The sequence below is a fragment of the Emys orbicularis genome, chromosome 6 (assembly GCF_028017835.1).
Source record: "Emys orbicularis isolate rEmyOrb1 chromosome 6, rEmyOrb1.hap1, whole genome shotgun sequence".
NCBI classification, from domain to species: Eukaryota; Metazoa; Chordata; order Testudines; family Emydidae; genus Emys; species Emys orbicularis.
In genome coordinates this window covers 41,113,545-41,128,513 of record NC_088688.1, presented here as the reverse complement: position 1 = coordinate 41,128,513, position 14,969 = coordinate 41,113,545, and the positions used below count along the sequence as shown (strand labels likewise).

The following is a 14,969-nucleotide window of genomic DNA, read 5'->3' as shown; positions in this document are numbered from 1 at the left end:
CTTCAGCAGAACTTCCTATCTAGGAAGTTAATTATCTGATTTTTCCTATAACCCTACTCAGATAGGACCACTGTGATCATCTAGTCTGATCTCCTGGATAATGTTGGCTATAAGACTTCCCTAAATTAATTCTTATTTGAACTAGGGCATGTCTTTTTAGAAAAACATACAATCTTGATTTAAAAATTTCCAGAGATGGAGAACACACCATAACCCTCAGTAAATTGCTCCAATGTTTAATTACCCTCACTGTTAAAAAATGTGACCTTATTTCTAGTCTAAATGTGTCCAGCTTGAGCTTCCAGCCATTAGATATTGTCCGCTAGACTAAAGAGCCCTCTGTTATCAAATTTTTGTTTCTTAGGTAAGTACTTATAGAGTGGTCAAATCACTCTTTAACCTTCTCTTTGATAGAGCTAAATAAATTGAGCTCCTTAATTCTGTCTCTAAAAGGCATGTATTCCAATCTGTTAGTCATTCTCTGAAGCCTCCCCTATTTCTTAATAGCCTTGTATTGTGGACACCACGACTGGACACAGAATTCTAGTAGCAGTCACACCAGTGCCAAATACAGAGGTAATATAACCTCTCTACTTCTCCAGTGTTCCCATTTATACATTCAAGATCATAGTAACACTTTTGGCCACACTTTTACATTGGGAGCTCATGTTCAGCTGATTTTCCACCATGACTCCCCAAGTCTTTTTCAGGTCACTGCTTCCCAAAATAGAGTGCCCCCCGCCCCATCCCATAGGTAGACCTACAATCTTGGTTCTTAACAATGACTTTACATTTAGCCATTTTGAAAGGCATATTGTCTGCTTGTGCCCAGAGTACTAAGTAATCCAGTTCTCTCTGTCTTAGTGACCTGTTCTCTTCTTTATTTACCACTCTTCCAGTCTTTGTCTCATCTGCCAACGGGATCAGTTGGAGTAGGGCTGTCAAGTGATTAAAAAAATTAATCGCAATTAATCATGCTGTTAATAATAGAATACAATTTAAATATTTTTGGATGTTTTCTACATTTTCAGTTACATCACTGAATACAAAGTGTACAGTGCTCACTTTATATTTTTTGTTACTACAAATATTTGCAATGTAAAAAAAAAAACCCAAAAGAAATAGTATTTTAATTCACCTCATACAAGTACCGTAGTGCAACCTCTTGATAATGAAAGTTGAACTTACAAATGTAGAATTATGTACAAAAAATAACTGTACTCAAAAATAAATGTAAATAAAAATAAAATGTAAAACTTTAGAGCCTACAAGTTTACTCAGGCCTACTTCTTGTTCAGCCAATCGCTCAGACAAACAAGTTTGTTTACATTTGCGGAAGATAATTCTGCCTGCTTCTAATTCACGTCACCTGAAAGTGAGAATAGGCATTCGCGTGGCACTGTTGTAGCCAGTGTCGCAAGATATTTATGTGCCAGATGCGCTAAAGATTCATATGTCCCTTCATGCCTCAACTACCATTCCAGAGGACATGTGTCCATGCTGATGACGGGTTCTGCTCGATAATGATCCAAAGCAGTGCGGATCAACACATGTGCATTTCATCATCTAAGTCAGAGATGCCACCAGCAAAAGGTTGATTTTCTTTTTTGGTAGTTTGGGTTCTGCAGGTTCTGCATCAGAATGTTGCTCTTCTAAGGCCTGGGCTACACTAGCCAGCTACAAAAGTGCCATGCGAACGCCTGTTCTCACTTTCAAGTGACATTGTAAATAAGAAGCAGGCAGCATTACCTCCAGCAAATGTAAATAAAACTAGTTTGTCTTAGCGATTGGCTGAACAAGAAGTAGGACTGAGTGAACTTGTAGGCTCTAAAGTTTTACATTGTTTTATTTTTGAGTGCAGTTATGTAACCAAAAAAACCCCCTACGTTTGTAAGTTGCACTTTCATGACAAAGAGATTGCACAACAGCAGTGGTCTCCAAAGTGGGGTGCGCAAGAGGATCCTGCACGGCAGGGGGTGCATGCTCAAAAATTTTTTACTGATAGGGGTGCGCGATCAAAAAAGTTTGGAGTCCACTGCACTACAGTACTTGTATGAGGTGAATCAAAAAATACTATTTCTTTTATCATTTTACAGTGCAAATATTTGTAATCAAAAATATAAAGTGAGCACTGTACGCTTCGTATTGTGTGTCATAATTGAAATCAATATAATTGAAAATGTAGAAAACATACAAAATATTTGTATTAAATTTCAGTTGCTAGTCTATTAATCACAATTAATTATTTTGAGTTAATTGCAGTGATTAATTGATAGCCCTAATTAGGAATGCTATCCATTAACCTAAAAATATACTGAAAGCCTGTGTCCTGTTCAGGACATTTTGAATGTAAGCCTTAAAACTGCTAAGCAGGATATTTCTGTTCGTTATCCTATCATAAAAAACAAAAGAAAAGTGACCTAATTATTGATATTATTGCTACTCCATGCTAGCTAGTAATGGTGAAATAAGAATGGAAATCTTTGCTGTATATTTTGTTCATTGCCCACTCTCCACACATCTGAAAAGCTGTGCTCAAGAACTGTGTCTAGTGCCTTGTTATTATATAGTTGTTAGGGATCCTTTTTGGTGCCATGTGAGATAGTGTCTATGACCTAATTTTTAAAAATTAGGTCTTTTGTGCTTACAGTTTGTGCTTGCAAATAATTATGATCCCAGTACCTCCCAGTATCATCAGTGGTTGCTGAAGGGCATTTAGCACCTCTCAGATGTGCTTGTAAATTATTTGCTGAGCAAATGAGGGCTCCTAGACATCCAATTAATGGATTGTTCTACAAGTCAAGTAATTAGACATTTAATGTCCTCTTATGTCAACAAAAAATTGAGCCAGCAGAATTATAAGCAGTCAAGAAAAGGGAGGGCAGGTTAAATTCACTTTAAATTCAGGCCCTACATCTCAAAACATTGTTCATTTTATTAGGCATATTGTGAACTTTACTATATTTCAAAACTGGAAAGTACAATAACCATGTTAGTGCTTTTTAAATAACATCTTTATGTATTTTCAATTGTTCAGCAGGCATTAGGGTGGTATTATCATTAAAGACTCTTTCACCTTAACTCAACTGTAGGCTGTTTTGCTATAATCTGAAGTAATCTTTTTAGAGAGAAAGAATCAAGTACAGAAATTACTTGGAAGGATTAAAGAAAGCTTATAAATCTGTCTGTATTCAGATGGGAGAAGAGACTATACATTTCCAGTCTGATTTTGTATATGCTTTTAAAATTGGTTCTTACCTTTTCAGAAACTGTCCATTAATTTTGTATTTGTTTTGTTGTTTAGGAGGGGTTAAACCATGTGCATTAAACTGCTTGGCTGAAGGTTACAATTTTTACACTGAACGTGCCCCTGCAGTAATAGATGGAACTCAGTGCAATGCTGATTCGCTGGATATCTGTATCAATGGAGAATGCAAGGTTGCATGTTTTAATAAAAACTACATTACTGCATTACTTCATATTGTCTAGTATTTATCAGCAGTAATTTTGTATAGCATTTTAGTTGCAGTACTTTTTAAAAAATCTTAGATAAAAAAGGATTGTTGACAGTAAAAGTTAATTTCTTACATAAGCTGTGAGCCTGAGACAAGGGAAAGGAAGACTGCAAAAATTAGGCAAATTATTATGAGTTGCGATAAGCTTTCATTAGAAATTGCAGCAGACTTGTAATCAGGGCAGTCACCTCCAGAGCACCCACTTATGGCCAGAGGTCATTCTGACACATCCTGCCTTTGTTTCCCCCTCTTCAAGGCCCCTGAAGAACTGCAGTCCACAGTATTTAAAACATTCCATATCTCTCTCCCTTTAGGTAGGGAGCCCCCCAGCCCTTATTCCCAGAGTTGGGTCACACTTCAGACACTACTTGCAGACTTTTCCTTACTGCAGCTCAGCCTCCAGGCTCTGACTTCCTCTTGCTCTAGCGGTCTTCCTAGCTGGGATACAACTCCTCTAGTCTGAGGATCATCCTTTCAGGAGTCTTTCCTCTTTCTCTGCAGCATCTACCATAGCTTCCTAACATTCCCACCCTCCCTACACCTTTCTGCTGCCTTTAGAGGGGAATCAGGCCCCATCAAGACTGGTAACACAGCACAAATGGGGTGGTGCAGTTCCTTCATTAATTAGTGTTGGCTGGCCCCAGGCCTCCAACCCCTAAGGGGCAAGCCACCCTATTGCAAGACTAAATTAGAATCCTTTATTTAGTCTCTTTTGGCTTCTCCTAATCTCTGGTGTCTGTTGAAGGACCAGTAATTGTAGGGATCAATTGATTAAAAGCATGTGCTTAAGTTCTTTGCTGAATTGAGGCCTTTTTGGGATGAATAGTAGTATAACCATAAATGTGGCAGTAAGTACTCCATCTTTCTTAAATATCATGTAACTGCCACATTTATGGTTATACTACTATTCATCAGGGGTGCGATTTCAGAAAAAAATTATGTCAGCATATAGAATGTTATACAGTGATATCCTGCAAAATCTGAAGTGCAGGCAAAAAATGAAAGACCTAATGGAGCATATAGACCTATGAAAAATCTGCGGGGGCTCAGATAGCAAATGATGCCCCTGCTATTCATTCCAATAAAACCTCAGCTCAGCGAAACACTTAAGCACATGCTTAATTTTAAGCATATGAGTAGTGCTATTGACTTAAAAAAACCCTGACTTCTTTGAGACTATTCACATGCTTAAAGTTAAGTCCAATCTTAAGTGCTTTGTGGAACCAAGACCTAAAGATTTTTTTTATGATTGAATCAAAGATGATGAGATCAAATTGTTTCTAACTAAGAAGGTGACACAATTAGCACCAAAGATTTGCCATGTATTAGCAAACCAAATCACAGATCAGACAAAAAAATCACAATAAATATTATCCCAGTATGCTAAAAATATGTGAAGATGCTAGAAAACAGTTATTACTTTTGATGATTATTTTAAAACTGACTATGCCAGATATTACAAGTATTTCCACAAAAATGGATCCCATCAGGATTAAAATACAAGGGAATGTATTTGATAAAACTGAATTTAAATCTTTCACACAATTGCAAGAAAAATATAAATTAAAACCAGGAGGTTTGCATTTTCTTACAGTTAAGGTATTATTTAGTAAATGAGCAGAAATGGAGATTAGATTTATTCCCAATAGAGGACTACATAAGGAAACACAGGTTAGTCAGATCTCGGTTTTGCTTTTTGTAATCAGTAAGAAAGTCCAAATTTTTATGATTGTATTCATTTGCCTAGCAGTGAAAACATTTTGAAACTTTAACTTCTGTGATCATATCTGTATTATTTATAAACAAGATGGTAGAAAAATCACATTTTCCCCCGTATGTTCATGTGGCTGCCTTATGTTCTGTTTTGGAGATCATTTGATTCTTCTTTTTATTATATAATCATCTGAGGAAGTATAAAGCTGCAGTTTTCTTCCTGTTCAATTTGTCCTCTGTTATTATCCTTCCTTCCCAGCATATATTTTCTCCCATTCTCTGGCTGAGGTGAATCCTTAAATCATGCATAGATATCCCCTCTACATAACATACCACCTGTAAATTTTAACAGCTCCCTTCTCTTCCTGACTCCTCACAGCAGTTCTTCCAATCCTATCAGCTGCTGTTTTCTTGGCATCTTATTTCCAGGTGGTACTGTGGGATAAATGTATTTTTGTGTAACTAATGCTGGAGTTTGGATGCAGGAGAGAATCAAATCCAGATAATACAGAAGCTCTCTCTGCATCCAGCTCAGTCTTTCATTCTGCTTGAGTGTGCAGTGAACTCACATATTTAAGCTTTTATATGAGTTTGTTGTTATCAAAATAATTGTGATGTCACAAATTTAGCTGCATTACTTTTCTGTAGGATGTGAGAAGATGGTCTGTGAAATGTAAAGGTTTATAGAAACAAAAACACCACAACATTTGTTTTTAAGCAACCCTTCAAGGGAGACACAGAAAACAGTGTTTTGTTAGAGAAACCAAAGGTAGAGGAAAATTAGAACATTTGGGGGCACTGTATAGATATTAAATAATAATTGTGTTAAGGTGTAGTACATTAATGTTTGTAAAATACTGTGACATTCTCCTATGAAAAGCACGGTAGGAGCACAAATTATTAATTATCAATAAACTAAATTTGGATCATCTCTGATTTCTGAGTCTCCTTTTCTGGTAAGTGAAAATTCTCTTATGATATGGGCCACTCAAAGTGAGGTAGGCAAAGGGAGAACAATCTCAGATACTTAGGAAGAAATCTCTTGAGAAAATATTTAGTATTTTCAGGTAATGATCCAAGAAACCTCCTGACTGCAGTAATATTTGTTCTATCTTTATCTGTTCTCAGCATGTGGGTTGTGATAATATTTTGGGATCTGATGCTAAGGAAGACAGATGCCGTGTGTGTGGAGGAGATGGTAGCACATGTGAAGCCATTGAAGGTTTCTTCAATGATTCATTGCCCAGAGGAGGTAAGTATGTAGATGTAGATCACTCCCTACCTTGTGATTCATTGTATGAAGGTGGACTGTTGTACCCACATGGAACCTCACTGAAAGCTCAAAACATGGAAGATAATATACTAGTATTTCACAGCCAACGTATAAATTAATCAGTGAATTCTGAAACATTGTATGAAGGACTTTATTAATATGTAGAAAGGAGAAACTCATGGCTTCATGTTAGATTCTTGCTATTGTTTTTCACATTTGTGTCTGAAATTTAAAGAGTTCTCTGTACTCTGGCATGAAAGGCAATGTTCAGGTACCTTTGAATCCAAAGCATAATTTATTAATTGATAGTTTCATCCAGGTAATAATAATAATAAATAAGGTTTACCTTTACCTTATAGGCTACATGGAAGTGATTCAAATTCCAAGAGGTTCTGTTCACATTGAAGTAAAAGAAATGGCTATGTCAAAGAACTACATTGGTAAGAGCTGGTTTAAACACAAGAGCTTAATTAACTAGTAATATTTATAAAGTGTTTTTAAGATACTGGAGCAGATTCAATGTTCTGGCTAAGCTTTGCTGGGTGCAGGACCAGGGGAGGTAATATTATCCATCAATTTTAGGTACTTACATGTCCCCATAACCATAGTATCTGATTACCCCACAGTCTGTAATGTACTTAACTTTACAACATTCCTGTGAGGTGGGGATTATCTCCATTTTACAGATGAGGAAACTGAGGCATAGAGAAGCTAAAATGACTTGCCCAAGGTCACACAGGAAGCCTGTGGTAGAGCAGGAAATTGAATTCAAGTCCCAAGTTTCAGGCTGCATCCTTTCTCCCTTTAAAGGTGGCTTTAAACCTGCCTTGTACTCTTCTGATCTTGGGGTCAAACAAGTGCCAACCTGATCCATGAAGTAATGATTCTATGGCTTAGAATCATAGAATGATAGAATATCAGGGTTGGAAGGGACCTCAGGAGGTCATCTAGACCAACCCTCTGCTCAAAGCAGGACCAATCCCCAACTAAATCATCCCAGCCAGGGCTTGTCAAGCCTGACCTTAAAAACCTCTAAGGAAGGAGATTCCACCACCTCCCCAGGTAACCCATTCCAGTGCTTCACCACCCGCCTCCTGAAAAAGTTTTTTCCTAATATCCAACCTAAACCTCCCCCACTGCAACTTGAGACCATTACTCCTTGTTCAGTCATCTGCTACCACTGAGAACAGTCTAGATCCATCCTCTTTGGAACCCCTTTTCAGGTAGTTGAAAGCAGTTATCAAATCCCCCCTCATTCTTCTCTTCTGCAGACTAAATATTCCCAGTTCCCTCCGCCTCCCCTCATAAATCATGTGTTCCAGCCCCCTAATCATTTTTGTTGCCCTCCACTGGACTCTTTCCAATTTTTCCACATCCTTCTTGTAGTGTGGGGTCAAAACTGGACACAGTACTCCAGATGAGGCATCACCAATGCCAAATAGAGGGGAATGATCATGTCCCTCGATCTGCTGGCAATGCCCCTTCTTATACAGCCCAAAATGCCATTAGCATTCTTGGCAACAAGGGCATACTGTTGATTCATACCCAGCTTCTCGTCCACTGTAACCCCTAGGTCCTTAGGTCCTTTTCAGGCTTCCCTAAGGACAAAAGAGCAAGCACGGCTAGATGTTTCCCTAACCTGGTTTACGTAACAGTCAGTTCACAAACATACAAGGCAACACATTTCTCAGTCAAAAGAAACTGATGAGTTAGTTGTTCTGCAACCTAATGAACTGACAGTCCTAGGCTGCAGATCCGCTGATTAGGCTGCTTTGTTGTCCCTTAGCCACAGGAATGCAAATAACTAGCAATGCAAATGCTTGCGAAGGACTGTCTCTGATGTGTGCTAGATGGGAGTGTGGAGGGTAGCTAGCCTCCTAGATAAATTAACCCCACCCACCCATAGTTATTTGCTGTAGTGCTGGTATTGGATGTCTGCTTCCTTCTACCCCTGTAATTCAGCAGGATTGTCAGCCTCCTCCCTTTTAGGAGGAAGAGTAACATACTTAGCCCTAGCAATGAGGAATGCTTATTACACTACTCTCCCTCCCCTCTTCTCCATCCTGCACCAAAAAGTTGTATTGCTGGTGAAATAGCATCTATATCTTATAACTGACATTTCAAGCAGAGAGACAGGGTGGGTGAGGTAATATCTTTTATTGGACCAGCTTCAGTTGCTGAGAGAGACAAGGTTTCAAGCTTCTTCTGCCTGAAGCAGAGCTCTGTGTAAGCTTAAAAGTTTGTCTCTCTCACCAACAGAAGTTGGTCCAATAAAAGATATTACCTCTCCCACTTTGTCTGTCTAATATTGTTGGACCGACATGGCTACAACAACACTGCATAGTTCAAGCAGAGGAATGCAGGTCACAGGATATCCTGTCAGAGCCATTTCATATTAAGAACCACATTTTCAAAGGGTCAGTTTGTACCTGTAAAAATCTGCACTCATGTTACTGCAATTACAATTGAATATAAACCAGGTTCTTGCATCTCTCACTCCATGCTTGAGGGTATATATCAGACAGAAGGGAAACTAGTTTTCTTAGCTACTGCAATTCATTTTGCAAATGCAAAATTGCACAGAACCTCATCCCTTTTGAAAAAAATTGTCTCATATGAAACAATGGAAAAATTATGTGGAAAAATATTTTTATTTGTATTGACAAATCTGTTTTAAAATCTGTTAGGAGAAAACTTTCTGGTTTTATTTTTTTAAACAAATTAAAAAAATCCATACAAAATAGTTTGCAGAGAGGTTTATTTTAGTTCTTTGATGTTTGTGCAGTAGTTTTAAATGTTTTCGTGTTTAAATGTCCTGTCCGGTTAATTTAACCTAATTGGATCTTTTGAAGTTAGAGTGGATAAAAATTAGGATTCCGGAAATTTAGCTTCTGCTGAGGCCAAATTCTGACCCAATATTCTACTACCAAGCTTTATTCTAATAATTTTTCATACACTTACACAAAATAGATAACTAGCAAGAAGCACTGCTCCCTTCCTTTAGTATTGTACAACATCATGGTTTGTTCTCTCCTCTACCTGATGAGTTTGGTGGTGGTTCAGCACAGTTTGGGAATTAATAGAAGTTTGTGAGGAGACTTTGGTCCCTTTCCTGGTGACACACCACCATCTCTTCCTGCTCCTTATCACTCTCTTTTCACATACACGTTTCCCTGGTATCAATGCCCCATTGCATACAGTCAGGAGTAAACTCAGGAACCCTATAAGAGTGAAAGTTTGAGGACCAAATTCTTCTCTCAGTTACATGTGTAATTTCAGAGTAATTTCAATGAAGTCACTAGAATGAGATTTATATTGAGGTATATTAGAACAAAATTTGGCCTGTGATGGTTACTTGTCTTATTCCTCACTCTTGCAATCTATAAGACAAATCCTAAATTCTCTCCCTATTAAGGTCAATAGATGTTTTGCTTCAATAAGGACTGACTAAGGATCCATGGCTGGCCTTGAATTTTTAGACTGTCATTTTCCCAATATCAACAAACTTTGGTTACAGAAGCAGATATGAATTCCAAAAAATCGAGTAGTCTTCTTTATTACCTTAACCAAAGAGATCATAGAGTCATAGAGTTTAAGGCCAGAAGGAACCACCAGATCATCTAGTCTGACCTCCAGTGTATCAGAGGCCAGTAACACCACCAAGAACCCACTCGCTAAACCCAACAACCTAAATTAGACTAACGTATTACAGTCTACAGGAGACTAGACTACTATGTGCCCCGGGCAGAGAATAGGAGGGACCAAAGTGCATCCTGGCAAGAGACTTGCAGTCACGTGCTGCAGAGGAAGATTTAATCTCCAAGGTCACTGCCAACCTGACGTGGGGGAAAATTCCTTCCTGGCCCCACATATAGTAATCAGTTAGATCTTGAGCATGTGAGCAAGAACCAGCCAGCCAAGTACCTGAGAGAGAGAATGCTTAGTGCCACCTAAGCAATAGTATACATAAAAGAGCATTCAGAGTGAAGTCTGTAAGCTTCCTAAAGTCCATTTCATATGTTAGAAACCAAAAAAGGAATCTTTTTGATAAAGAAAAAATAAAATATCTGCCCTTGAATAGAATCTGCAAGACTACCCTTAACAAACTGATAAAGATTATAAAAAAGCTAATAATATTTTATTTGTCCATCAAAATAATTTTTTATTTCAAGCTGCTTTAAATATGATTGCAGTCTTCTGAAATTTCCATAACCTGTTGAATCAGAAATAGATATGCTACCTGCAGTGCTGTTTTCATCACGTGCTATGTTGACAATAGAAGCTTAACAAATTATATTGGAAAAAGTAATAGCTTACCAGTGTTTGGTTTTCTAAATTTTATAGTTTGATTAAACTATTGGTATTTATTACTAATTTCTTGCTGATATAAATGATTTTCAGTTATTTGATATTCATACAATTATTAAAATGTAAATATTCCATATAACCATAATAATAAACTGTGGTTGAATTTGTATGTTCGCTTGGAGCAGCGTAGCCAACTGACTAGTTCTAGGACTCAATCTGAGAGCTGGTCACACTTTTGTGTTGTGATTTAATATATATTTATCTTCCATGCTACCTGACCTCAGAACAGAATCACTGAGAAATCATCTGGGAAATGTGCAGGGTTTTCTGATTTTGAACATTATTGTCTTTCTGGGAACATGCTTCTAAAGCAGTATACCAAGGGTCAAAGATAAGGAAGTAAGAACTGCTTGGGAACCAGCTTTGAAACTCAAACTGCCTCTTCCTTGCTCCTACACACACACACTTTTATTGTGCCCACAAGGTTTGCATGTCCCACACTCCGAAAGGCAGAGGTACCAACATTTTGTTCAACTGTAGTGTACATTGCAACTCGTACATTTAAGAGGTAAATCTAATTTGCATATACTAGAGCAGATTGCAGGTTTCTGTAGTACAGAGTGCACAGTCTATTGATACAACAAGTTCTAGCATGCACCACTGTATCTCGATCTGCATGGCCTGTTCTTGCTGATACCTGTAGTCTGCAGATCACACCTGCCTACTGGAGATGATAGCTGAAGTCAGTATTGTAGATCTCCATGGGCCACACTTCGGTCATTCTGCCAAAAGGAAAAGTAGGTTTTAAACTACTTTGAAACCAGTGATATAGAACTAAAGTACACATACTTCTGTCACATTAGTAGTTTCATTTGCAATGGCTTCTCTATTATAAATGCTGCTTCCAATTTTTAGGTGGCTTGTATTTTTTTTTAAGCTTTAAAATCTGAAGAGGATGACTACTATATTAATGGTGCCTGGACTATTGACTGGCCTAGAAAGTTTGATGTCGCTGGGACAGCTTTTCATTACAAGAGGCCAACAGAGGAACCTGAATCTTTGGAAGCTTTAGGCCCTACTTCAGAAAATCTCATAGTCATGGTAATGTTATAATGAATATATTTCTGAACTCAAACATGATTTTATGTTCCAAGTAAGAGAGGGCAATAAACTGAGTAAAATTGCATGGAAAAAGAGTAGGGCGTGCCTAGTTCTTGCACTTTGAGATTACCTCCCACTCACCTCTTTGTCTTCCCAAAACTGATGGGATAGCTATGGTGATAAAGAAGAGAGCTAACAACAAACTGTTGTATTGCCAGGAGATCTACAGAAAATATCAGTGAAAATCCCACATGCCTCAGGCCATAGGGGGTATCCCTTCTAGTTTCATTTGCTTTCTGGTCCTCACAGTAATGACAACATAACTTGAAAACTGGATATATAGTGTGGTCATACCTATTGGGGTGTATGAAAGTGTAAGGCAAGTTATATGACAATTGCATTGGGCTGTATTGTGATGCCCTTATTCACAACAGGTAATGCCTTACTCCAGAAGTAGCCCTGTTGATTTCAGTGGGTCTAATTATGGTGTGAGCTATCATGATCTGGCCCATAGTAAATTCCCTGACTGTGGACATACCTGGCCACACTCCCAACAATGTGAAGCCCGTTTTGCCTGTTCTAGCTGTGGAGAGGCTAGAAGTGGTTATGTGGAGGGGAGGTGTCTAATGCATTAACTACTTTTCTCATCAACTCAGCACCAGTGACTTCCCTACTGAAGATTATCCACCATTTTGCTCTCTCACAGAGGGGAGCATATGCCTCAAAGTAATTTATAACTGGAGGCATGATGGGGTGAGATATATCTCTGAGACTCATCCAGGCTGCTTTTGTTAACAGGTACTGTAGATCTTAGCAGCAGCAATAAAAAAATGTCAGGTTGGGGATTCAGGGCTAGATTGTTTTGAAAGCACAGCACTGTATTGAGCAGGTGGCATGTGGAAGTACTGTGCTACAGAAGGAACCACAAGGAGAATTATTGATGGTTTCACCTGGTGATCTGTGGTGTTGCATGTACAGCAGGAGCTCTGCCAGTCTGTAAAAGGGACCAGTGTTCACTCTTCCCATATGCCCAGCCACACCACCGCCTTGTACTGTGGGTGCTGGGGAAATAGCTCCACCCTCGTGTCTCTCTCTATTGGAAGCTAGTGCCATTACTGATGCCAGATTGGAGTATTATTCGTAATATGAATATTGGGGTAGTATGTAGAAGCCCTAACCGGGTAAGGGTCTTATTAATTCCCCAGCCATGTTGTGGATAGTCCCAGCAAAAGAGCTCAATATGGGGGTTTGAAGATTGTTGCACACCTACACAGGGTCAGCCCAATAAAGTCCCTTAATATTATCTGGTCTTGACACCTCCTTGAAGTAATTTAACTTAATGAGGACCAGAAGATTAGAATTGTTAATATGTCAGAAACAAATTTTGCTGTTAAGAAAAAAAATTGAAAAAAAACAAAAACACCGTACACAATAGAAAAAATCAGTGTGTGTATGTTTTTTAAAAATTAGTCCAGATTTCTTTTGGGAATACCTGCAAGAACTATTGTGGCTTGCTTTATTACATTTCCCCCCTCTACAAGACATAACACATACCTAGATTAAATTCGTTGTAGTTGCTCTCTGCTTGCATTTTTTAATGGTATAACTAGTTGTTTTCAACTGCAGATTCTGCTACAGGAACAGAATTTGGGTATAAGGTATAAATTCAATGTTCCCATCTCTCGTACTGGCAGTGGAGACAATGAAGTTGGTTTTGCATGGAATCACCTGCCTTGGTCAGAATGTTCTGCCACTTGTGCTGGAGGTAAGACACATATCAGGCAATCAAGCTGAAGGGTCAGTTGAATTACAAAATACACATTGCCTTATATTTGTTTAGGTAACTAATTGAAAACATTTATTTCAGGTCTGCTTCAAGCCTTAATTTAGTGAAAGAAAGTTTCTTTTGATTATCACATTGTATTTTGTTTATTTTCAACTTCATGTAATTTGTACAGATTTGTTGATTAAATACAGTACTTCTTGGCACAGTGAATGTCTGTCGGCTGGTGCTTCTCCTGAGACTCTCTTGAAGCTGGCATGCTAGCTTTTCAAAGGAGCTTTCTTGATAAAAGACATCTGAAGTTTTAAGTAAGGAAATAAACAAGACTCAGAAGGCAAATATAAGGTATCTGTAACAAAGGGAAGAGGGATGTAGTTCATATGATCTTAGGCAGGCCCTCCTATCCTCCAACCACCAAAGTTAAGGATGCATACTGGCAACTTTTCAGTAGTAGATATTTCACTACTGGATGATACTTCCCAGCCCATAGCAGTATCTGAGATTCATTGGCTATTGGCAGTGGTGGGGGATTTGTGGGTTGTCCCATGTGAGTTCATCATGGGTGCCTTTTGCCCACAATTTACTGTATTCCTAATCCTCCTCCCTCTAGTGGCCACCAATGCAATTCTTAACCTCTGGCTGGGAAAGCAGGACAGTTGGCTTCCTTCAAAGCCAACACCATTGCTGCTGCATGGACTGGTGAGTAGAAGTGCTGTGTGAGCAGCATCTTTCTTCTCTCTGGAGACTAAATTCATCGCCTCCACCACACACATCAATTTCAGAAGACAAGAGAATGAGAGTTTTAAATCCATCCCTGGACCTTGGTAGTGCATGTCCCCATATCAAAGGAAATGCTTCATTTTAATTTAAGGGTGACTAATACTGGGAGGAGGGGGGAATTTTTTTTTAAATTGAACTCAAAGTACTTAAGTTCCTTTTCTTGCTACTCAAGGTTTTTGTATTTAGAGCTTTCTCCCTCACAGTATCATTCTGCTAGATCCTGAGGTAGTTATTATTACTTGTTTATTGTTTACATTCCAACAGTATGCTCAGCATTGCACAGGACACAAAGAAAGATACAGATCGTCTCCTGTGGCGCTAACTAGAAAAATATTTGAGACAAAAATACACTGGGAGATCTAGAAGACGGTGCTAACTTAGTGTCTTTTTTGTTGTTTGTTTGTCATAGGGTTTTTTTTGTTGCATAATAGGTGAGTGACAGAATTTGTAGTGATCTGCATTAGCATTTGTGAGCCTTGTAAAAGAATTAAGTTTT

General features: G+C 38.4%; 1 protein-coding gene across 2 annotated transcripts in view; it reads left to right on the top strand.

The window, feature by feature from the left end:
• ADAMTS6 (ADAM metallopeptidase with thrombospondin type 1 motif 6) overlaps positions 1 to 14,969 on the top strand; it is a 299,292-nt gene that overhangs the window by 233,049 nt on the left and 51,274 nt on the right. For both annotated transcript variants that reach the window (XM_065406967.1, XM_065406966.1), the window contains exons 15-19: positions 3,305 to 3,438; positions 6,357 to 6,480; positions 6,861 to 6,941; positions 11,747 to 11,910; positions 13,537 to 13,675. In XM_065406967.1, coding sequence (XP_065263039.1) covers positions 3,305 to 3,438; positions 6,357 to 6,480; positions 6,861 to 6,941; positions 11,747 to 11,910; positions 13,537 to 13,675 — 642 coding nt within the window. The remainder of the gene's footprint in view (positions 1 to 3,304; positions 3,439 to 6,356; positions 6,481 to 6,860; positions 6,942 to 11,746; positions 11,911 to 13,536; positions 13,676 to 14,969) is intronic.